Source organism: Lissotriton vulgaris, chromosome 4_1 (assembly GCF_964263255.1).
Source record: "Lissotriton vulgaris chromosome 4_1, aLisVul1.2, whole genome shotgun sequence".
Lineage (NCBI taxonomy): Eukaryota > Metazoa > Chordata > Amphibia > Caudata > Salamandridae > Lissotriton > Lissotriton vulgaris.
In genome coordinates this window covers 1,627,350,429-1,627,375,368 of record NC_141691.1, presented here as the reverse complement: position 1 = coordinate 1,627,375,368, position 24,940 = coordinate 1,627,350,429, and the positions used below count along the sequence as shown (strand labels likewise).

At 43.1% G+C, this 24,940-nt stretch overlaps 1 protein-coding gene across 1 annotated transcript in view; it reads right to left on the bottom strand.

Annotated features, from left to right (window-relative positions):
• Positions 1-24,940, bottom strand: part of PI15 (peptidase inhibitor 15) — a 55,492-nt gene that overhangs the window by 12,138 nt on the left and 18,414 nt on the right. Inside the window, exons 3-5 of the mRNA XM_086965900.1 lie at positions 14,287-14,405; positions 6,958-7,090; positions 6,720-6,835 (exon numbers count right to left, since the gene is read on the bottom strand). Of these exons, the coding sequence (XP_086822026.1) occupies positions 6,720-6,835; positions 6,958-7,090; positions 14,287-14,405 (368 nt within the window). The remainder of the gene's footprint in view (positions 1-6,719; positions 6,836-6,957; positions 7,091-14,286; positions 14,406-24,940) is intronic.

Genomic DNA, 24,940 nt, shown 5'->3' with positions numbered 1-24,940 from the left:
ACACAGTCACAGGTTAACATTCCAAATATTGGTCATCAACTCAAGTCCTTCCAGTCAAGGATAATTTTATTTTCTCTTCTCGTGATTCATATTCTTCAAAATTCCACATACAGTAGTCATCGGATTAAACAGCCAACACGTGTTTCGTCGTGTTAATTATTACACATCGACTTCATCAGGGCGTAATCCACATGTATCGGCGAATTCACTTGTGATCTATTCATTCACTTTTGTACTTTCCAGTATGAAATCAATCGACCCCCACTCTCAAAATACAGTCTGGATAGGAGTCCTCATATATAATTCAATGTGGTTATATCCCCACAATCTCGATCTATATTTTAATGCGCTATCGTCTATCCACGAGCTCGCTCTGTAATCAGCTGCGGCGGTGGCGAGCTCGTGGATAGACGATAGCGCATTAAGATATAGATCGAGATTGTGGGGATATAACCACAAATATTTAGGAATTTGGTTTTTTTCAAATATCCGTGGTACATTATCCCATAATTTTACTGCCCTGAAACTCAAAGTCACCAATTTGTTATCTTCTTGGTCTCCCTTATTTTGGCCTTGGTGGGGTAGACTTGATACAAATAAAATGATGATTGTCCCCCAGATATTCTTTATTTTGTCAATGTTGCCTTTTAAAATTCCTAATTAATATTTTTCCCAGATTAACTCTATTTGTACTAAATTCCTTTGGAACAATAAACATGCTCGTATTGAATTATCCAAATTATCCCGTCCCAAATCTGAAGGGGTTGTTCGATTTCCTGATTTTAGATTGTATCGCAATGCAATTTTGATTCGCCAATTATATGCTTTGTCTAAAGATTATCAAGATGTATCTCAACCTTCCTGGGTTTCTGTTGAAAGTTCCTTGTTAAATGATTTTTCTTTTCAGGATGTGATATTTATGACCAATTGTACTTTTATTTCTCAATATCCAATTTTGAAATACTCTCATCACCTATTAGATACACTTTTCTTTAAACCTTTTGACGATTATCAATCTTTCCTACCTTCTTCATTATGGTTTAAAAGACATATTACATTTCGTCACAAATCGTTTTATTACAAACAATGGAAAGAAAAGGGCTTTTTTTATGTTTATCAAATGTTTGCTAAAGATTTGATTCAGCCTTTCCGTCAATTGCAAGTGATTTTTAATCTACCTGATTCATGTCTTCAACAATATACTGTTTTAGTTCCATCTCTTCAAAATTACCTACAGAAGTTCACCTCTCAACCTTCCCACATCACCCTACCTTCCACCCACTCCACACCTCCTACGAGTCTTGCGGTACCCACAACGGACCGGAGCATATCTCCCCTCCTCCGCAGCAGTTATCTCTCTCACCCTATCTCCCCCCCATTCTCACCCCTCACTTCCCCACCCCCCCAACAAGACACGCAGAGCTCACCACCCCCCACTCCTCAACATCCCCCCCGCTCCACCCCCCCATACTCAGCCCCCACTACCTTATTGACACCCCTATTGTCTTCAGTCTTCACTCTTCCCATAACTCTCCGGCGTCGCCCCCCAACGACGTCCCCGCCCTTACGTCCCAGCCGACCCATCCCTCACCCACACCCCTCGCCCACACTCTCTCTCACCCATCGAATACCACCCCTCTCCCTATTACCGCAGAACACTCCACTGACAATGGCACACCCCACCCCCCCGACCCCAGCTCGCAGTCCAGCTCCCTACTCAACAACCTGCCTACGGCCCTCACCTCCAACGCTAGCCCCTACTCACAGCTCGACCTGATTTTAACAACGCTCCTACAAGTCAAAGACGAGGTCCACACCATCAAAGAACTTCTCCACACACACCCCAGACAACACCGACCTACAACCAACACCGCTGTATCCAACAAAGGTCACACCCTCCGCACAGGCCCTCGCTTTCATCTCGCTCCAGGGGTGAAACGGGTGGGCTCACACTCTCCGCGCTGGCCCAATATCCCCGACCGCAACAACATACACCGCCCCCGTCGCGCTCATAACTCCCTGTCGGCTCATGACATAGACACCCTCCTCCGCTCATTTGGCCCTGGCCCGGTAAAGCGCACAACGCCCTCACAACTCCCCATACCCACAATTCTCTCGAATCCCATTAGGCACCCAACTCTAAGCAGCCGATGCGCCACCCCCAGCAATCTCAGAAAAATACCTCTTGCGCTAGAACACTCGACCACCCCTCTCACCCCCAGACTCAAATGCATCCTACTCAACTGCAGATCGGCCCAGAGGCATTCCGCCAACATTGCAGATCTCGTCACATCAATGGATCTTGACCTAGCCATTTTGACGGAAACATGGTTAACTGAAGCCTCCACACCTATCATGGACATATTAGTCCCCCCAAATTACCACATAATTAGACTTGACAGAACCGGCAAGACGGGCGGTGGAATCGCATGCATTTTCAGGAGCAACCTCTCGGTTGCTAAATTAACCTCCCCCTCCATCACGTCTTGCGAACGCATCTGTCTTGATATCTCCAGCTAGGGCAAATCAGTATGTGCTCTACATCTCATCTATCACCCGCCTAGGGACAACCTCATCTTCACCCAACAACTCATGGACACGATCTCATCCAACGCTGGTCGGCGGATCCCGCAAATCTACCTGGGTGACTTCAATCTCCACTGGAACGATCAGAAAGACGCAGTGGTGAATAGTCTCAAATCCTTCCTTGAAGCGTCTAACCTCACTCAAATATGCAACAGCCCAACACACGACAAAGGCTCCATACTTGATCTCATCATCGCCAACTAAGACTCCACCCAATTAGGGGTAATCCAACCTTGTGATTGGTCAGACCACCACATTATCTCCTTCTTTATCAATGAAAAGGTTAAACCTGTCTTGGCTCAACCCACCAAATCTAAGATCTGGAAAAGGGACATGAAGAACCTTAACCCCAACTCCCTGCCTCCCCACCTCACCAATAGCCTCCTTCCCCCTCCTGGCACCTCTGATGTTCAATCACTGACTGACCACTACCTCGACTCTATGAATTCAATAATCAATGAAGCCGCCCCACTGCAACTAAAGAGAGTCTCCACCAAGATCTCGAACCCCTGGTATGATGGCAGACTCAACGAAGACAGGCGTGCTATGCGAATGGCAGAACGCACATGGAGATCAGTCCCCTCATCGCGGCATCGCAAAATACTTAAGAGCAAGAGAAATGCCTACTTTAGGAAAATAAAGCGCGCAAAATCTGATTTCTTCAGCCTCCAGCTGGACCAAGCAAAAAACAGACCAAGAAAGCTGTTCGAACTAGTCAAAACTCAAACCAAGACGCAACCCCTACTCTCAAACGACTCAACAAACATCATCCCACACTGTGAAGACTTTTCTGCCTTCTTTAAGCTAAAGACCGACAACATAAGGAGTGACCTCCTTAATGATGTAAGACGATACCCGAGCATCACCAAAATGCCCGACACCCAACCTAAAAATAACGCTTCCTGGTCGTCTTTCGAAACCTACTCTGAAGAAGCAATACAGAAACTGCTCGGCACCTTGAAGCCTTCTAATCACCTCACAGACCCCTTACCTGCCAATGCTGTTAGAGACTTCATCCCCGTTCTTCTCCCACTCTGGACAAAAATCATTAACAGCTCCCTTCAGCAAGGTCTCATTCCCGACTCCCTCAAAGTGGGGCAAGTCACGCCCATACTCAAGAAACCGACAGCTGATCCGGCTGACTTAAACAACTACCGCCCTATCACCAATATACCCACTCTGGCCAAGCTGTTGGAAAAATGTGTGAAACTCCAACTAACAAAACACATTGACCAGTTCGAACTCCTCGACCCTCACCAATCAGGCTTCCGAGCGAAACACAGCACGGAAACGGCCATGACACACATAATTGATGACGCCCTCCAAATCCTGGATCGCAACGACTCCTGCCTCCTCATTCTCCTGGACCTCTCCTCAGCATTCGACACGGTCAAACATGAGAACCTATTAGAGCTCCTAAATACCAGAATGGGCTTATCCGGGACTGTACTAAAATGGTTCACTTCCTTCCTACACAACCGATCCCAGAAGTTCAAGATTAACAACGTGCTGTCCTCTCCAGTGCCAGTAGACTTAGGCGTCCCACAAGGATCTTCCCTCTCACCCACGCTGTTCAACCTCATCATGGAACCACTCGCTACCCTGCTCCAGGCATCCAATGTACACTTCCACATGTATGCCGATGACACTCAACTATACCTAAAGGTACAATCCCCGGAAGATATCAAACTTCTGAACTGCACACTTAGGAACACCCAATCTTGGTTGGCCGACAATCACCTCAAACTAAATGCGTTGAAAACTGAGTTCTTCCTGATATCACCCCCTGCGAAAACTGCCACCACCCAAATATGGCTCAATCACCTAACAGCATTCAATGTCCAACCCACCATCGTGGACTCTGCGAAGTCCTTAGGCATCACACTTGACGCAAAGCTCAATATGCAACAGCACATTAGCAAAGCAACGAAAGGAGCTAACTTTCAAATCAACACTCTAAGGAAACTCAAACCCTTCCTCCCAGCCAAGGACTTCCAAACTGCTGTACAAGCACTAGTCATCCCCCGCATAGACTATGGAATTGTGGCCCTCAGCGGTCTCCCTCAAGCAACAACAGCACCCCTAAGAGCCTCCCTAAATGAGGCCGCGAGACTCATTTCGGGCTCAAGGAAACACTCTCATATAACCCCTGACCTGAAATCGCTGAAATGGCTTCCCCTCGAAGCCAGAATACAACTGAAAATTGTGGTTATGACACACTCAGCCATACACCACAAGGCTCCCACCTACCTCACTCAAAAGCTGACTATATCAGGAGGTTCGAGATCCAATAGAAGTACTAAAAGTCTGCTCCTGAAACCTCGCAGATTCCGTAAGGAAAAAACCTACAAGCGCTCCTTCTCAGGAATGGCACCGAGGATCTGGAATGCACTCCCTCCTGAAACGAGGATTATCTCCTCCACTGTACTCTTCAAGAAAGAAGTGAAGGCCATCCTTATGGCCAAGTTTACATGATCCTCACTGTTGCTGCTCAGAGACTATGCACCGATCTTGTACCGTTGGATAATTAGCGATCCATTAACTTTCTGTTCATGTACCGTACCATAGTATTGTCTTTTGAGGGTTTACTGGTATCCACTGATCTCTATGGCAGCTGGATCAGAGTCTCTCTGCACCACCCTATCCTAATGTCTATTTGAATGTTTATTATTATCGCTAGACCTGTATTGTAGCTAGCTCAGACTCAGTACCGTCTTATATTTTTGTCTACTTGAGTGTTCTCTGCTACCTCATGATCTCTATTTTAGTTAGATCAAAGACTCTACACCGCCTTATTTTACTGTCTAGTTGAATGTTTACCTGTATCTTATTGCACATGATTGTTATCCTATTATGCTACCGTGCACTATACTGTACCCAATTACTATGTCTACTCACCCTACTGTGAAGCGCTCTGATATCTGTTAAGATCTTGTTCGCGCTATATAAAACTTTGAATAAATAAATAAATAAATAAATAAACCTTCCCCACTTTCATTTTCACCTGACACTCCTTTACATGATGTTCCCTCTAATATTATACCTAGTGCCTCGTTCATACATAAAGCCATATCTAATGTAACTTACCCTCGTACTAAGGCTAAGGTTGAACCTGAATGGGAACATGACTTATTCCAAATACTGACTGTTCATCAATGGAACGAAGTATGGCTGAAACTCTTTAAAACCTCCAAGGCTACAAACATTGCACAATCTTTATATTTTATTTTTAATAGAGTTGTTATTACTCCGACTTCACTTCACAAAATCAACCACTCAGTTTCATCTTCTTGTTGGTCTTGTCTTAATTTCTGAAGGTTCATTATTACATTTACTTTTCTATTGACCTCTGGTCAATACTTTCTGGAAAAATATCTGGTCAAAATGTTTATTGATTTTTTGCTATAATCTTCCTTTTAGTCTCCATAATATATATTTAGGTACTATGTCTCCTAATTTTGATCAGGTTCCCTCCAAATCTATTTTATTTGACTTGTTTATTGCTGTTGCATTTAAGGTTACATTAATTTGCTGGAAAGACAATTCTAAGTTATCCTTATTACAGTGGTGGAATTTAATTTGCGATGAACACAGAATTGCTTCAGTTTCTTATGTTTCAACCCAACTAAAAATCAAATCTGATTTATTATGGTTACCGTTCACGACTTATTTATCTTCTAACTTACCGCTTCCATAATTGTCTTTTTCTCTTTTTCTCTTTCTCTCTTTTCTTCTCCTATCTTTTCTTACTTTTCCCCATTTCTTTCTCTTTCTTTTCCCCTTTTTATAATAAAAATGTCTTACTGTACTTTCCTATATTCTAGTTTCTATACAGATAAGTTCTATTCAATTTCTTAATATTCAATTTTATTCCTTGTTATTAGTTGTTATATTATAACCTTTTTTTTACACAAGGTCATGTACTCTTTGTTCATATCTGGTTTAATTGCAACTTTTTCATATGCATTTATTGTAAGATATCTAACTTTACTTCTTGAACATGTTAGTTTCTTGTATTTTCTGTGTTTTATTCTCTAATAAAAATCATTTAACAAACAAAAAAAGAACTCCATACATGTTGCTGTTTTTAGAGTAAAGAACATGCACAAAATGGTGGCAACAAAAATACTCACTTTGGTCCATAGTTGCAAACCAGGTAAACTGCTCTTCGCCATATAGAGCCCCATACATTCATATTCTCACATGTGTTTATAGCGCAACCTATGCGATTCGATGTTGCCCACACCATCTGAAAGGTCAAAAAAAAATTATATTACCAGAAAGCATAACATTAAATCATGTACATGCAAACAGTTAAAAAACGAAACATTTTGTTGACAGTAAAGGAGATAAGAATATACATAATTGTACCTGTGTGTAATGTGTGCACATGGGTCCAAAACATCTCAAGGGGCACCTGGGATTGCAGTCTTGAGGGTATGGAAATGCATAATCTTTGACCTCATCATACCATGGTTTTATCAGTTGTAGAATTGATCGATATCTATGAGAAAACATATATGAATGTATTTTTTAAGAAGTGTTCAATAGGTTGCACCTTTAAGAAAGAAAAAGCCAAAAACGTATCCACTACATGAAAGATTAGTATGTACATAACTGTTAGATAATATATTTAATGAGTTAATCCACTGCCGAAGTTGGATCAAGTCTCTAATTAGAAAGTCAATTACTCAGGTAGCATAACGTACTCTACATGTCACCAGCCATTCAAAGTTCTCTTTCATGAGGTATTAAAGAAAAGGTTGGGGTGCTTGAAAGTGGTTTCACCATTAATTCTGCACAAATTGTAAAGTAAAATAATACTTCTTGGTGACACACAGTGATTTTGCTGTCCGGAAACAGATGGGGTGCACGTATGGTTTTGTTTAAACTGAACTGATCTAAACACAGTGTACCCTGTCCCACCATCTGCCACAGAGCACTTATTGGGTGCTCCAGGCACAGACCTAGATTATGTGCCTGGTTATGAAAAAATGTGCTATTCTCAATACATGTGAAAAGCAGTGCATGTGCTTCGGACAGTGCAGCACTGAAAGCGGCACTTTTTATTTCAAACTGCTGGCCCACCCTTAATTGCAAAGTGACGCTCTGTGACGAAAAGGAAGACAGGGATTCCCCGCCAGAGAGGCGGGGCAGGCATGTGTAACTAAAGCCAATAGGCAATACTTAAGAAAGCTTGGAGTATGGACTACCTCTATGGGCATCTTTTCCAGGGTTTTAGAATGGAAGCATTTTAAGTGTGCAATGAAAATTTGTGAAGTTACTTTTGCAAAATAGGAACGTCAAGAAACCTCCTAGACAAAATTGCCCCATTGCAACTGAAAAGAACCTCCTCAAAAGACTCTAAACCATGGTACGATGGAAGGCTAAATGATGACAAACGCTCTCTTAGAGTAATTGAACGTCGCTGGAGAGCTACACCCTCTACTGACCTCCTTAAACTTCTAAGAAAATCTAGAAACGCATACTTTTGAAAAATCAGAAAATCCAAAAGCGATTTCTTCAGGTCTCAACTAGACCCAGCCAGGAACCGCCCCAAGAAACTATTCGATCTGATCAAAGCCCAAACCAAAAGCCTACCCAATGTCCACATTGACAACCCTCCTTCTATTCCGTACTGTGATGAATTTGCCTCCTAATTTTCCGCTAAGACAGAATCCATTAAATCACATTTACTCATGGACCTAATATCCATCTCAGACTCAAAAGATAGCTCATCATTTCCCCTAGCTGTCTCCCCAGCTTATGCCCTTCCGTTATTTAAACTAAAAAGCAATGCATCCTGGGCCCACTTCAAGACTTACAGTGAAGATACCATACTAAAGACGCTAAATGCACTGAAACCCTCCAATCACTTCTCAGACCCGCTCTCCGCGAACTACATAACATACTTCATTCCTCTCTTACTACCCCTCTGGACCAAGATCATTAACAGATCCCTTCTTCAAGGATCCATTCCAGACATCCTGAAAACTGGACAGGTCTCGCCTATCCTAAAGAAAACCACAGCGGACCCCACGGACCCTAATAACTAACACCCGATCGCTAACATCCCTATGTTAGCCAAACTCCTGGAATAATGCGTCAACATACAACTGAACAGTCACATTGATCGATTCAACCTGCTGAACTAATTTCAATCCGGCTTCAGAGCTGGTCACAGCACAGAATCAGCCATGACACATGTATTAGACGACGCTCTAAAAATCTTAGACCAAAATGAAGCCTGTCTTCTAATCCTACTCGACCTGTCATCTGCTTTTGACACCGTCAAACACGAAAACTTGCTGGATCTCCTGAAACACAGAATGGGTTTGTCTAGAAATGTTTTCAACTGGTTCACCTCTTTCCGCCAAAATAGATCCCAAAGATTCAAGGTCAACCAATCCCTGTCTCTCCCCGCACAAGTCACACTGGGAGTTCCACAAGGCTCTACCCTCTCTCCAACTCTGTTCAACCTCTTCATGGAACCTCTTACAGATCTTCTCAGCCTCTCCAACATACACTTCCACATGTATGTGGACAACACCCAAATATACATCAAGATCCACTCCCTGGAGGACATCAAATCACTCAACACCGCACTTCAAAAACCCCAAACTTGGCTGTCCGAAAACCATTTGAAACTTAACACCCTCAAAACGGAATTCTTTTTAATCGCCCCTCCTAACAAAACTCACTCCATCCTGGACTGGATGAAGCACCTAACAGCTGTCAATGGTCACCACTCATAGTCGACTCAGCAAAATCTCTTGGGGTAACGCTGGACAATCAATTCATGATGCAGAAACACATCAGCGCCTCTACAAAAGGAGCCAATTTCCACCTAAAGACCCAGCGAAAACTGAAACCCTATCTGCCCGCCCACAATTTCAAACAGGCTGTGCAAGCTCTAGTTATCCCCCGTGTGGAATATGGAGCAGTAACCTTATGCAGCCTCCCAATATCTTCGACAGCCCCGTTAAGAGCCACGATCAACTCAGCGGCAAGACTCATCACTGGCTCTAAGAGAAACACTCATATATCCCCAGACTTGAGAGCCCTCAACTGGCTTCCATTTGAAGCGAGAATTCATTTAAAAATCGCATGTATGACACACAAGGCCCTCCACCACAAAGCCCCACAATACCTAGTTCAGAAACTGGTGCTCTTAGCGGGCAGCAGATCTTCCAGGAGTGCAAAGACTCTTCTTCTACAACCTCAACGATTTGCCAAGAAAAAAACTTATAACCGGTCCTTTACTGGTATGGCTCCTAGGATATGGAACGCCTTGCCCAGTGAATATGTGCAAATGGTGCATAATGCAATAACTAACCTAAATTGCAACAGATTGATGACTATGAAAACAATTACAAATATAAAAACAATTAAAAAATATAAATAACATTTCCAAGTTAACAGATAAGCCACTTAACTAACTTGCTAATTATGCCTCATGCTACTCAAGCTCAGGAAAAAGGTATGCAAGCACCATTTTCAACTTTTCAGTTTCAGGATCAGGCATCATCACAATGCTTCTGTTTATCAGGCAGAGAGGGAGAAGAAGGGCATGCAGGGAAATGGTCCCACTGCGAGAAATGGCAGATGAAGATTTGTGCAGGGGTATCACTTTCCACCAAAACGTACCCTACACTTGGTAAAGCAACAGCAGCTTGAGATTGCATCAGAAACACGCCATACTTGCCTTTCCAGGCTACTTGCTGCAGTGAATTTTATAGACACTGGAATCTTTCAAATGAGCAGCAAATTCACAGCAGGCATTTCACTGCTAGCTATTCATGTTGCGGAAAGCAGGTGCTATGTGATTTAAACTACTATGTGGATCAGTAAGTCACGAGTAATTCACCATTCTGCAATCCATGCAACACAGGCAAAGTGCCATGCTGCCATTTAGAGGATCAAATGGCCACATGCATCAAGGTATTTAGGAATCGCAAACGGTGCGATTCGGTAAAATCGGCCGTTTGCGATTCCTAAATACCTTTTTAGTATGCATCAATCATTTTTGGAAAAATCGCTATTTTTAGCGATTTCCAAAAATGCGATTGCTTCTAAGGAATCGCAAATTTGCGATTCCGTAAAAGCAATGCATGATTGTTTTTAAAATTGCAAATTCGCAATTAGGGGGGGCAAATTACCACGAGGGTGAACCTCGTGGTAATTTGCGAAAAAGGTTTAAAATGCTCAAATTAGCATTTGAAATACTGTCATGTTACATACACACATATCCTTAGGACATGTGTGTGTGAAACATCCATTTTAAAATACATTTCAGGGGTGCAGGGGGGGGTCCTTTGGACCCACCCCTGCACCCATGGAATGCATCAACATTTTGCGAATTTTAATTTGCGAATTCGCAATTCCCATTGATTCCTATGGGCCTTTTGGCCCTTAGGAATCAATGGGAATTGCAAAATCGTAAATTGGAATTCACATAATATTTGCGATTCCGTAAAAATTGCGATTTTTACCGAATCGCACATTTTATGCACTTTCAATCATGCATCCCGTTTTACGATTCCTTATTTGCGATTCCCTAAAAATCGCAAATTAGGAATCGCAAAAACGGACTTTGATGCATGTGGCCGAATGTGTTTAATGAAATCTTCACAAACATATCCTCATAAACAAATTTAAGAACCTATATTTCCAAAATAGCAAAATAATCTTGAAAGGCAATGCCTAAGGTTGCTGTTATTTAAGTTTTTCGTCTTTAAATGGCTCAAATTTGAGGAACTTAACATTCCGCAACTCCTATTTTTGGCACTAAGTGTGCATTATATGTGTAATCTTAATTGTTATGAACAAGGGAAGACTAATGTTAGTATAAATGGACTTTAGTAGAAGCACTGCATATGTCACATTTACCGGAAACTCACGTATCTTCTCACATTGTTCGTTTTGGGAGGATGATTTGAGTGGGACAGGATGATTTGAGTGGGACAGGATTTTGTAGCTTCCAATAAACAACACTCACATGCCCTATGAATAAGGTGCAGGTGCCTAATGAATAAGGGCAGGTGGGAGAGGCAAGTGCATTACAGGAATACTATTTAATGAACAAGATGCATATATTCATATTTCTGTCCCCTTTCATTCATATGTGCAGTATTGGTGAATGAATACTTTGCACTTTAACTGTAGCTCAGATAGCGTATTTAATTCACCTTACGGTGCAAACTGAAGATGCATTTAAATCTTACATTTATCATAGAACAGATATTTAGATATATAGCAAATTTACATTCTTGGTCAAAATTTGACATTTTCTGTGCCAATGAAATTTTACCAGAAAATGTATAAACTCAAAAGTATCCCTGAAGTTGGAGGTAGACTCTGGTTTAGGTTATGGCAGGGGCATGGTCTGATGTGTATGATACAGGTCTCTTGAACTAATGAAGCACTGAGTATTTCAAATCTAATACTCTGTTTGATTATGCAGTTTTCGTATGTCTTGTATAGTTAAGAAACTGATAAACAAAGTACACCGTGCCCTCCTTCACTCAAATAAGGGTGGGCGGGGGTAAGCCTTACCCAGCCCTGCTGCTAGCCCTATGTTTTTGGCCCTAAAAATGTAAAGGTAAAAAAATATCAAGCCATACGTTTTGGTAATGGTTACGTGCTCTTTTTAGAAACGTTGCTAGCAGTTTTACCACTTAGAAAGTGTTCAGCTGTTATTCATAATTTGCATCATAGCACAGCCTGCAACCCTTTCCTCAAAAATATACACTTTTTACAATTTGTTGGTTCTTTTCTGCATGGCCACATCGCTTATCCCACCTTCAGAGTAGGACCCACATTACTGAAGGCTATCATCAAATGGGCAAGGGACTATGGGTGAGTGAAATTAAAAATGGGCCCTATTTCTTGCATACACATATCCCACCAAAATGGATCGAAGTTAAAGCTGCAGGAAACTGGCCTGTGAGCAGACTTTTTCTTGTTCTCACTCAGGCCTGTCTTTAATCTTCTGTGGCAGACTGGAAACCAATAGTCGGCACTCTACAACATCATTCCTCCCAAGACCCAAAGGATAATTTCCCTGCTGTCACACAATGCCCCTTTCACTCCCTTTTTCAAGTTTCACGATTTACACTCCCTGTTTTAACATAATCATTTCATACTTTGCGACGTTGGAGAAGTTTTAAAAACTTTTGCAAAAATGTTGAAAAGTTGCATATCTCTCAAAACTTCACAGACTTCTACAAAACAGCAATTGAAGTAAGGCATACACATTAGATTGCATGGCTCACTATTTGCGGGCCGATTCCGATGTCAGACAGGCCGGAGTCTGCCCGACATCAGTTGGGAACTGGAACAGAACGACCTCCTGTCGTTAGTTCCAGCCCCGCAAGTAGGATGCGACCGAACCCTGTTTGCTTGCAATCCTATTTATTACAATGGGAGCATGCATTGCAAAGAGCAGAGGTGCAGTTCATCCCTGCACCTCAAAGTGCCTGCCACCGGGTGCTGGGATCAACAGGGAGGCACCACAGGCACCCCCTAGGCTGCCATTCAGAGGCCTTGTACCAATGGGGGCCCTGCTGGGGGTCTCCAAAGTAGGATTCCGCAGCCTTTCTGTGTTGGAGAGGCTGGCACAGAAAGGCTGTGGGAATCTTCCATCGGAATCCCTCGGCAGGAAAGATTTCCGGAATGACAACTGGGCTCTCTGTGCCATTTGGAAATCAGGTTCAGATTCCTTACCTACTGACCCCATCAAAATGGGTCGGTCAGAAAGGAATCCGAACAGCCGATTACGATGCGGTCCGAACGTCTCCAACGGACGTTCAGAGCCATTTCCAACCGCATCGGAATTGGCTTTTTAGTTGCGGAGTAGAGCCTCCACTGCTTCCTCAGGATGAAGGCATAGAAGGGGCAGAACAATTGCCTGGAGCATGTTCTTTCTTGTTATTCTGGGCCACATGTTCTAGAACATTCTATTGCTCATCGAATCTGGTAATATTTATTCCGAAACTGTGAACTATTGTTAGTCTTTGAGTTGTAATGTGATGGATTTCTGGGATGACATAAAAACAAGAGTGGAGCAAAGCAAAGTGCCTATAACAGAAGTGTGATTGATCTAGTACGGATGTAAATGTAAATGTAAATGTATAGGCATTTATATAGCGCACTACTTACCCAGAGGGTCCCAAGGCGCTTCGACCGCTGCGAAACCCTTCCTGGCTTCCCTGAGAGATGGTCCCTTAATGGGTATCTCCAGGGTGAGACCAGGCATCCCCGGCGGTCTGGTGGGGCCGTTAGTGAAGATGAGGCAAGCTAATGCCCAGAGTTGCTGAGTGTGATCGCTGATCAGAGTGGGCACCGAGGCGAGAGAATTATCGAGTCCGCTGACCCTGGTCCAGAAACCTGCCGCGCCGGGAATCGAACCCTGGTCCCGGGCCGTCCTCTGCTCTCGGGTCTGCCGCCTCTAACCAGTGAGCCACACTAAGAACTTAAACGGCAGAACTGTGTTACACCACTGGCTGTTTCAGAGTGTTATGGCATTTCTGCTAGATGCCAGATGCACAAAATATAGAAGACATAGCCGCTAACTTGAGAAGAGAATTTATTGAAATAACATGTGCCATCTATAGCTAGTTCTAAACTGGAAATCTCCAAATAGCAGATTGCTAGTAGATGAAGAACAACTAATAAATGCCCATAAAGTGCTGTACATACCTTCCAGTGCGCACAGAGAGATTCTGGCCCAGAAATCTCAGTAAGTAGGAAGGTCCGTGGTCCCAAATGCAAGTTGCAGCCCATGCTTCTGCAGTCTTGGCAAGGGTTTCATCCCACACCTATAAGGACATAAAATGTGTTAAATCTGTACATCAGAAACAAGAGACACTGAAGAATGTAAGAGTGTTTGCAGCCAAAGTGCACCTTTATGTGATTCATGTGTCTCTACTATTATCACAGTGAGTATGATTACTTTCATGCAGCCAGAGGATTTGTTATGTGTGTACATGTAAAGGTTACATATGTAACTGATGGATTCTTTAGAAGGTGGAAAGCAACATTAGATATCCTCATTTTAGAAATGCTTAAGACTGTCCTGAGATTTGAACCTCTGTTTGAACGTACTTTTACACGCCTTTCTAATTTATAAATCCTTGCAAGAGTAAGACTGAAAAACTCTGCCAGGTGCAGATTTCTATGCATACTGCTGTGAAAAATAATGTGCGTTTTTCACAAAAGAATCAGTCCCTGGTGTAGATTTGCATGCATAATACAACTCTGGTGTGAGATAGGCAAGTACAGATTCGGACTGCTCATGTTTAATCTCTGCAGGGAAAATATTTTTGACAAACTAATATGTTGAATGGTGTACTGAGACGACTAAACATGCCTTTTAATCACCCACTTCGCACCTCCTGCAAGGGAATCACACATGTTCGCTTTTATGACGTACAATTACATAGGTGTACATAGATTTACAACTACCTGTATTCGGTTGCAAATAGAATACCCAGCCTGGCACTTTTGGCTGAAAACTTGGAGCACAGAAAACATATCTAAGTGAATCAGGACCATACTTTTTTAAGACAATCTTCAAGAAACTGAGAACATTTCAAAACAATGCCCAGTGAACCACAAGTCAGGTAACATACATGATTTGCTTTTGTAACAGCACAATTCTAATCCTATGTAGAAAACAAGAGTAGTGGTCCGCTATTTTCACCTTTAATGTTGACTACTTATTGGTATTGGAGCTGTTACTATATGATTAGTGACTATAAAGAGAAATGTCAATTTCGGACTTGAGGGGGCATTTAACCTTCACCAACCTAATTGCCATAATTCATCCCTTTGCCTACTTTCCACCACAATAAACTTATTTTGGACAACTCCTCGTTGGTATGGGAGCTTTTGTGCAATATATAGACAGTAAAAGTTAGTTTCCCCAAGCACAAAAGTCGCATTCTTTTAAATGATTTAATGATCTCAACCAGGGTGTTTCTACCTTGTTGTCTCAGACTTTGAGACAAACGAAACTGGTGGGCCAAAAAAGAGATAAAACGGTTAAATTAACTTTAGGATGACTGGTAATTTCGAATTTCACATCTCCTTTGGGTAAAGTTAAAATTCTAGGGCCTGTAAACCAATATGTGGATCTGAAGAAATTGTACGTCAGCATGTTTTAGCCTTCTTATTGCCCAGTACTGTCCATATATCTGTGACTTCATGTCATGTGCTGATCTCTCACACTAATGTTTATGTAGCTCTGTAGATGCTTGGACTCTTTTCCATTAGGAAGACAGACTTGACAGTATTCACGTGTGTGTCAAATACACAGAGGACAAGGACATTATGGTCAGGTATAAACTCTCCAAATATAAAATCAATGTAACAAAGTTTACTGCTCTGTTTGTAACTCTAAAGAAGCTTGGAATGGGTGAATCAGAAAAAGAAGAAGGTGATATTAAAATCAACTATAGACCATATATGCCAATGTATTTAATGTGGTCGGAATGGTTAATGTCGAGATTGAACATATGGCAGGGACACTGGAATATAATGGTCCCTGTCTCTGATGTAGCGAAGTGTCAATCACCTATAGACCCACTGCTATGCTGGTCAATAGTTTTTCTTTATAACACCTTTTTCTTGATCCGCACATTTTAATCTTCTCACCCACTGACTGGATTCTCATTCATTTGGCGATTTACATAAAGATCTCTGAAAAAGTGTCCCTTACGGGGCCCATCAGGCATTGCAGTATCAGCCCGACATGGAGCAAAGCCCGATGATGAAGCATGCCACACTCGGGTGGGTGAGGGCATTTGTTCCTGAGAGCAGACGCTACCAGTAACATGGCGGATGCTCATAATATTCACATGTGCGCAGAACCTATACAAGAACTGGTTATGCATTTGTTGGCTGCTCTTTCATGCGAGAACACAACTTCATGTTGGGAACCATCATTGTCAGCCCATGCCCCAACATATATTCAATTTTCCTAGGGACTATGGGAGAAAAGATGATTATGGTTGATGTTCTTAGTGTAATCTGAGTGTAGTAATCAAAAAAACCCTGTTGGGAAACATCACTGTGTCCGCCCATGCCACAACATGTATTAAATTTGCCCAGGGACTATGGGAGAAAAAACAATTAAGGTTTCTGTTCTAAGAATAATGTGGTTCTTGATCTAGTTTACTGTGACAAGTTAAAATTAGAAAATTATCTGCACGTCATTAAAGCTTCCATGACCTCCACCATTGCCTGGCTGCTCCAATATAACGGTCATTGGCTAGACATGTCCTCCTATTTCTCATTGCCAACCAATACCAACGATCACACTGGTTTTAATCCACAGTTCTGTTTCGGGTGGCAGCTTAGTCAAAACATTCCACTACTAACTGAGGCCTACCGATGTACCCGACATTTATCCTCCATGCACCCTGGATTGCAAGAAAATCCAGATTAAACAGCTGAGATTTCATGCCCTGTGGGGTGCACTGTAAACCTCTCTCGTACATGTTGGTCCATTGACAAATTTGTTGCAAACAAAAGCACAGTAGGAGATCTGAGGATTGAAGAGTCCTTGTTATCTCCTTCCAGAAGAGAGCCTTGCCCAGTGGTTCTAATGATGAATAAACTATACTATTGGGGTTCTTATCTCAGGCCCAGATGATGCAAGGACATTCTGGTTTATTTTACGAGTCTGCATTTAACTGTACCCACTTCCACTGTGAATTCATCCGCATTTCTTTCAAAAGCTTTAGCTTTGAGTGCACCTCGGTTGTATTTCGTGTGATTGCTGTGTCATACCTATGTTTTGAGAGTCAGTAGTACTAAAGGAGTAGTTGATGAGTTTAGTTGGAATAAAACAGTGCCCAGGGATTTAAGTGGGCTGGAACTCACCGGTGCTGAGCACTGGCAGTTTTTTAAAGTGGGCCTCGAAACGGGTCTCTATCAGGCTCTGTTTTGTGCCTTTTTTTCCAGACTGCAGTGACAGCAGGCACATCGATGTGCGCGTGCTCACACTGCTCTCTTCTCACTAGTGGAGAAGTTGTGACATCATGTCGTGCCAGGAGAGCATTGTAGGGGAAGGGAAATCCTGTAAAGAGAGTCATTTTCTCTCTGGATTTCCCTTCTCTTTTTGAAACTCAGGAGCAGCAACATTGTCGTGGTGTCAACGGGCTTTAAGTGGAAGTTTTTTCAAAATTATATACAAGGCATAGTTGCTGCCTATTCATCTTATGCAACTAACAACCATTGACAAAACCAATAGTGGTTACTTTTTGTACGTATGATGTTACTTGTTGTATCATATAGCTGGATGCAATGACAGAAACAGCAAACTACAAGTCCGGTGGCACACTATGCTAAGCACACATTTTTAATTGATGTGTTTTTTAAGCCATGCCCTTAATTACATTGGCCACACCTTTTGGGGGGAAACCCGTTTTTTCATCCCACTTAAGTTCCTGACAGCGCCCCTGGCCTTCTAAATAACATTCCTCACCACAAATACTGCGAAGGAACCTTTGGGAGCTAAAGAGACCGAAGAAAAGGCCTCGAGCTGTAACATGCTCAGTTGATTTATTTAACAGTGCAGACTGAACACTTGCATTCTTGTGGTTGTGTCCCGATCGTATAGAAATCCTGAACTCTCCCTTTGCTAGAACCTGGGGTATTCTGAGATCGAATTGCCCCACAAAAAAACAAGCATTAGAAATGCAATAGGTCTCGCAGCATTAGAGTTAGTGCTTTTAGAATTGTTTATGGGTTTTTTTGTTGTAAATTTTTTGCATTTTTATTTTTTGTAGCCAATGCTAAAGAATTACAAATCAAAAAAGCAATAAACAATTGTAAAAGCTTTAACTAAAAATCCTGTGAGACCTATTGCACTGTGTGAGGGTGAGGTGTTGAGGGTGAGTGAGGGTGGGGGTGAGTGAGGAGTTGAGGGTGAGTGAGGTGTTGAGGGTGAGTGAGGTGTTGAGGGTGAGTGAGAGTGAGAGTGAGTGAGGGTGAGGGAGGGTTATTGTGAGTTAGGGTGAGGGGTTGAGGGTGGGTGAGGGTGAGGGTGAGGTGTTGAGGGTGAGTGAGGATGAGTGAGGGTGAGTGAGGGGTTGAGGGTGAGTGAGGGTGAGTGAGGGTGAGTGAGGGTGACTGAGGGTGACTGAGTGTGAGTGAGTGTGAGTGAGTGTGAGTGTGAGTGAGGGTGAGTGAGGGTGAGTGAGGGTGAGTGAGGGTGAGTGAGTGAGGGTGAGGGTGAGGTGTTGAGGGTGAGGGGTTGAGGGTGAGGTGTTGAGGGTGAGGGGTTGAGGGTGAGGTGTTGAGGGTGAGGGGTTGAGGGTGAGGTGTTGAGGGTGAGGTGTTGAGGGTGAGGTGTTGAGGGTGAGGTGTTGAGGGTGAGGTGTTGAGGGTGAGGTGTTGAGGGTGAGGTGTTGAGGGTGAGGTGTAGCGGGTGATTGAGTGTGAGAGGGTGAGGTGTTGAGGGTGAGTGAGGGTGAGTGAGTGTGTGGTGTTGAGGGTGAGTGAGGATGAGTGAGAGTGAGGGTGAGTGAGGATTTGAGGGTGAGTGAGGGTGAGAGTGATTGAGTGTGAGTGAGTGTCAGTGAGGTGTTGAGTGTGAGTGAGGATGAGTGTGAGTGATGGTGAGTCATGTGTTGAGGGTGAGTGAGGTGTTGAGGGTGAGTGAGGATTTGAGGGTGAGTGATGTTCAGGCTGACTGAGGGTAAGTGAAATTGTATTTATGCGTCTCAGAGGACTGAAATCAGTGAACAGCGAAATGGTCTTGAGAACTGTCCAGTTTCCGTAAGGTTGTGGATTTCTTGTTCCTACAGTACTTCCAATGGCTTTATTGGCTTTATTTTGGTAGAGATTTTTTTCACAGCAGACTTACATGTGGGAGAAGAAGTATGGCTTTGGCGTGTTCCTCCGGTCCTTGGCCAAGATCAACTTGATCTCCTGCTCCCTGACGGACCATCGGGGCATTAGGGAACATAGTGAACAAGCTGCAGTGTTATAGTCAGAGCAAATACACCACTTGCAGATGTCATGAGGAACTGATAACGGCAACTATCTTTGGCACTGACAGTAAGGTTTGAACCCTGAAACCTTCAGAGGAGGCATTTGACCAAGATGCGGTTGGAGCTCGTGAAGCATACATAGAGAGCTCAGGAAAAACATGAGCTCATGCCAGCACACTCGTTGCTAGTTATTATATGCCGGTGATGTGATTTCCAGCGGGTGGGATCATGCCTACAGCCGCAAGGGTCGACCTGATGACCCTGGAGTATTAATGCTGGGGATACCTTTTCCAGATCTGTTTGAGGCCTGGTGAATATTTATAAGATGAAGAATCTGCAGGAAACCGTGTCCATCAAAACTGTCATCTACTAGGCAATGATTTAAAAAAAAAAAAGATCCTAGGAATTGAACAATAATCAAAGCTTCATTTCTGCAAAAAATAATAAAATTTAAAAAAAAGAACCAAGGCAGCAGGTGATGAGATGATATTTTTTTAATAACGTCTATTGAAAACATCCGTTTCCTTGGTGCAATCAAATATTTGTCCCATGGACTGGTGCAAGACCTACCTTTTGCTTATTCTTTTTTTTTATATAGCATCCCTGTATACTTAAAAAGGTAACTATACAGCTTATTGTCCAGCATTGGATTTAATCTTGTAAATCGGACATTGGTGTATTTGTACGTTAGTTATATATGCATATCCACTAGAATACCATGACAACACTTTATTTCACTTAATTGGAGATATTTGTTCACAGCTGCTCATTTCCAAAGAGTTTAAGTAGTTGCAATGTTTTCACAAGCACTGAATGGGCTTGGTATTAATGTATGCGATAGTGAGCTATGCTTATTACTGATCAGGATTATGGCAATGTTCGCGAAAAATAGTATGTAGTCTTTGCAATTCACTGAATAGGTTAAGGGTTTTTTACAATGTTAAAGATTTAGGAGTTATGCGTATTTTGTGTGAAAAGATGGAGATTTCCAAAAAGCCAGAACCTTCCTCTCGGACACAGTATTTCGACTCTCTGGTAGTTAAACAAGGGTAGCACCTAAACAATAACGGACCGGTGCGCTATATTCTCCTCTATTGCTAGGCAGAGTGCCAGAACACAAGTGCACGCGCAATCCACACACGCGCATTGTTTGTCTTTCCTCTCATGCATGCAAATGGACTGGTGAGTTTAGGGAAATTGACTGCCAGAAAATGCTTCTCTTTTCACGCCAATGTTTAAGCGATACTTTGACTAACACAAGATTTGCATGAGTAAACCAGGCTTTATCACGTGTAAAAAAGACACTGGACTGAATGGAGTTCACGCAGGCTGTCTCACTGCGTTCCAATTTTAAACTCTCCTATTTTTAAAGGGCACAAAGGAATATTTCTTGAATAGACGTTTTCTGCAGGCATCTTACGAGATGTTATCTTTGCTTTCGATTCGGAGAAAACTGCTCTAATAACGGCTGTAGCCTGTATTCTTAGAAGTGTAACTGCGTGTGCAGACAGGATAAAATGCAACACATTCTGAAAATGCAGTATTCAAAATGAAAAATAGTCACCCAAATCTGTAGAGCAGTTAAGCACCTTCTGCCCAACGTTGTTCATGTTTTACTTTAGGACACAAATCAAAATCATCTTTCTGCAAGTTTTATTTTTTATTTACTTCTTCTTTACTTTGACTGCACGCTCCTGAGCCTGCGAATTCTCCTTGATTGATTCAAAATTTCAGACCGGTTTCTAGAGCCATACGCACGCTGTAATTATGGTGTACATTGCAACTGCATAGGATTCAAAATTGAGGACCATTTCGACACTAAACAGTTTTTGAGGTATTTGCAGCGTTTACAAATGTACTGAGTAGGTGTACAACGTCTGTCATTGCCAGTGGGGTGTACATGTCAAGATGAAATTTGCATATTGTACATTGCTCATTGGTGAGCCTATTTAGTGCGGTTGTGTAGATTTGCCGGCGGTTAGAGTGCGCAGGGCCGCCTGCAGCGGGGAGTGAAGCCAGCAGGCGTGTGAGGCGGCCGGGGAGCCGGGGAGGAGTGCGGGAACAGACGGGAGGAGAGTGGGAGGAGAGTAGGAGGAGTAGGGGAGGCGAAGCCTTCAACAACAGGAAAACAAAAGGGGAACAGCGATACGAGGCAGACATCAGCAGTACTCAAATTATCGGACGTCTGCTCAATCTATACCCCAGACCCCGGGTTTACATGGGTAAATCCACGCAAACTGTATAGTACCTCATCGGCTAACACGCATCTCTGTCAGCGCTGCCGCGTGGGAGTTTCTTTTTGCGTGCATAACAATCAGGAGATTCCAAGCAGCATGCCAGTGTGTCGGAGTGCCAAAGGAGCGCTGTGTTCCGGACGGGGTGCATGCATGACGTCAAAGCGCACAGCCATTTTGAAAGCAAAAGTTTGCAGTATTTAATGCAGCGCACTGGAACAGTGATGTGCACACTTATTTGCATATTGTTTTAGCTGAACGTCTGAGGCACACGTTTGAGACCCCATAGAAGTAACACGGCGGGAAGGGGAGGGGGCGGAGAGGGGAGAGGTGCGAGTAAAATAAACAAAAAAAAAGAAGCCGGAGGGAAGAGAGGGGAGGGGGGAGGAGAAATGCGACACGGCGGGAAGGGGAGGGGGCGGAACGGGGGCGGAGAAGGGAGAGAGAGTAGGCAAGGCGACACGGCGGGAGGGGGCGGAACGGGGGAGGGGGCGGAGAGGGGAGAGGTGCGAGTAAAATAAACCAAAAAAAAGAAGCCGGAGGGAAGAGAGGGGAGGGGGGAGGAGAAATGCGACACGAAGGGGAGGGGGCGGAACGGGGGCGGAGAGGGGAGAGAGACGAAGAACAGACTACGAAGAGAAGTCCAATAGAGGCTCTTAGGAAACTGGAGTACCTATTGTACCAAATCACTATTCGTTTTTGGAACTTTATGTTTAGCAGGATATCAGAAGACACAGATTTCATGTCTGCGTACATGCTCTTTGCCTATTATTATTTGATGTGTCTCGGAAAAGCCCTTAGCGGTCCTGGGCCTTGACACGCTATAACAAAAACTTAAATTAAACGTATTGATCAAAATGCTAATCTTGCTGCGGCAAGTTTTATTTTGCTGGAACTTTGAAACTATGCACAAATTAGATTACAGAAGATAACTTTCAGTATCGCTATCACAGTAAAACGACCTGCAATATTTTAAATCAACGAGTATTAAATACGTGTTTGGGAAGGCACCTACACATGGTAGAAGAGAGTTCGGAGAGCCCTGCCAAACGACTGAACACCGGCTTCGGCTTCAATCTGCCACTACATAGTGTACTCTCGCAAAGGGCGCAATCAGAACGTTGCACACTCACCTGCCGAGTGGCAAAAGCAGGACAGCAGACCTCCTAAAGTTAGACTTTCTAATGACGGCGGGCAGGTGTGGCGTAAACGAGGTAGGGTGCTGGGTTAGTATGGAGGAGGCGCACGACCTGTGACGATATTAGAGCCCGGGTGGCTCCCGGCAAAGGTCTGTTGTCTTACAAGTTGATGTCACAGTCGTATCAGAGCTAGGTTGGCTGCCTGGCGAAATGTCCAGTCATCAGCGACCTTCCCGTTTACGACGATCAAAGGGGTCTTTAAGGTAGTTGTGTCCCAGTTCACTATCTCATGGTTCATTGACAGAAGGGGAGGAGAGTCTGTTGCAAAAGGCTAATTTTGTTCCGGTCACGTGAACTCTCCGAGCATCACAACCAATGAACAACTGGGTTTGATGTTTAAACTTTAGTCTTTAAAAGAAGAAGCGGTTATCCAACCAATCGTAAGCATTCATAGCCCGATAGCCAATGAGCTCACTGAAACCTCCATCCAATTAAGGCAAACGGAATTTTTTCACCATTTTTAAAATACGTTTCACACTCTTACGTGGTAGTAGATAGTAAAATAAACAAAAAAAAAGAAGCCGGAGGGAAGAGAGGGGAGGGGGGAGGAGAAATGCGACACGAAGGGGAGGGGGCGGAGAGGGGAGAGAGAGAGTAGGCAAGGCGACACGGCGGGAGGGGGCGGAGCGGGTAAACAAACACGGACGTGCACGCGCCCGTGACTTTTAAGGTCAATGCGCATGCGCATAAGCTTAATGCGCATGCGCATTGACCTTAAAAGTCACGGGCACTGCAAGGAATCGCCACGATTCCTTGCAGTTAGATAAAGAGTTGATGAGCCCCTATAGTCTCGCTTGCTCGATGCGCATGCGCATCGACAGGCGAGACCTAAAAACTATCAAATAAACAGCTATGTATTCACAAGGCTTGCAATGAACAGCTCTGTTTCTCACGCTGAAGGAATTTTGATGTAGGTTTGTTTATGAGGACAGTAAAGTGTGCTCTGCAAATACTTTGTGAATTGCAGACAGGATGCTCACAAAAAAATCTGTAGCGTTCAAACAGCTCATTAATAGAATGTAACGTGCAGTAAAATAAATGACAAATAACAGTATTACTGAAAATCACATTAACTCAAAAGGGATGCTTGGAATTATTCGCATCCAAAATGTTTTTTTTCTTTTTTCTGAGAGGAAGACACAGATGTTCATATTGTTTCTTGGAGGAACGGGCATTTGGTTTCATAGCTTGGAGCACATTGTACACACAATAAAAAGGCACACAGCGTTCAGCCAATTCAACTATTTGGTCTATTCATGACCACAGCCGACATATGTATAACTGTATATCATTCGTACATAGATACATGTTACAAAAACAATTTACTTCATATGTAGGGATTTGCATTATGCAGAGTTCAGCAAAAGTCTAAGCCGCCACACAATTAGTTTGACTTTTACGGAAATCATGATTGTTCGACCCCTGGGACACAATTTGAAGGGGTCCCCAACAAGAAAGCACCAAAGAAGAAAAAGTTTGTTTGAATAGAAACTATCACAAGAATCTTTTCATGTATTCAGTATATTTTTGTATTTTGGCTGGAAGCTTAGTTCTAGCTTCCAAAAGGGAGCCAAGTTGCTTGTATTTATTTTAATACACATCCATAACTTGTTTTTCCCACCTCTCACTCCAGCTCTCTCTCTCTGTTTCTCTTTCTCTCTCTCTCTCTCCCAATCACTCTGTTTCTTTCAGTCTTTCTCTTTTTGTCTCTCCTGCTCTCTCTCTCTGTTTCTCGTCTATATATTTGAATCTGGCTAATTATTCCTCCATCTCGCTATTACTTAATCTGCCATTTAGTCTTTCAGTTTGTCGGCCTGCCACAATTCAATCATCCTCACATCCATCTGTTTATCTGTTTGTCTATCTATTGCACCTCTATCTCTCTTTTCTCTCTCTGTGTACTCTTTTTTGTCTGTCTGTA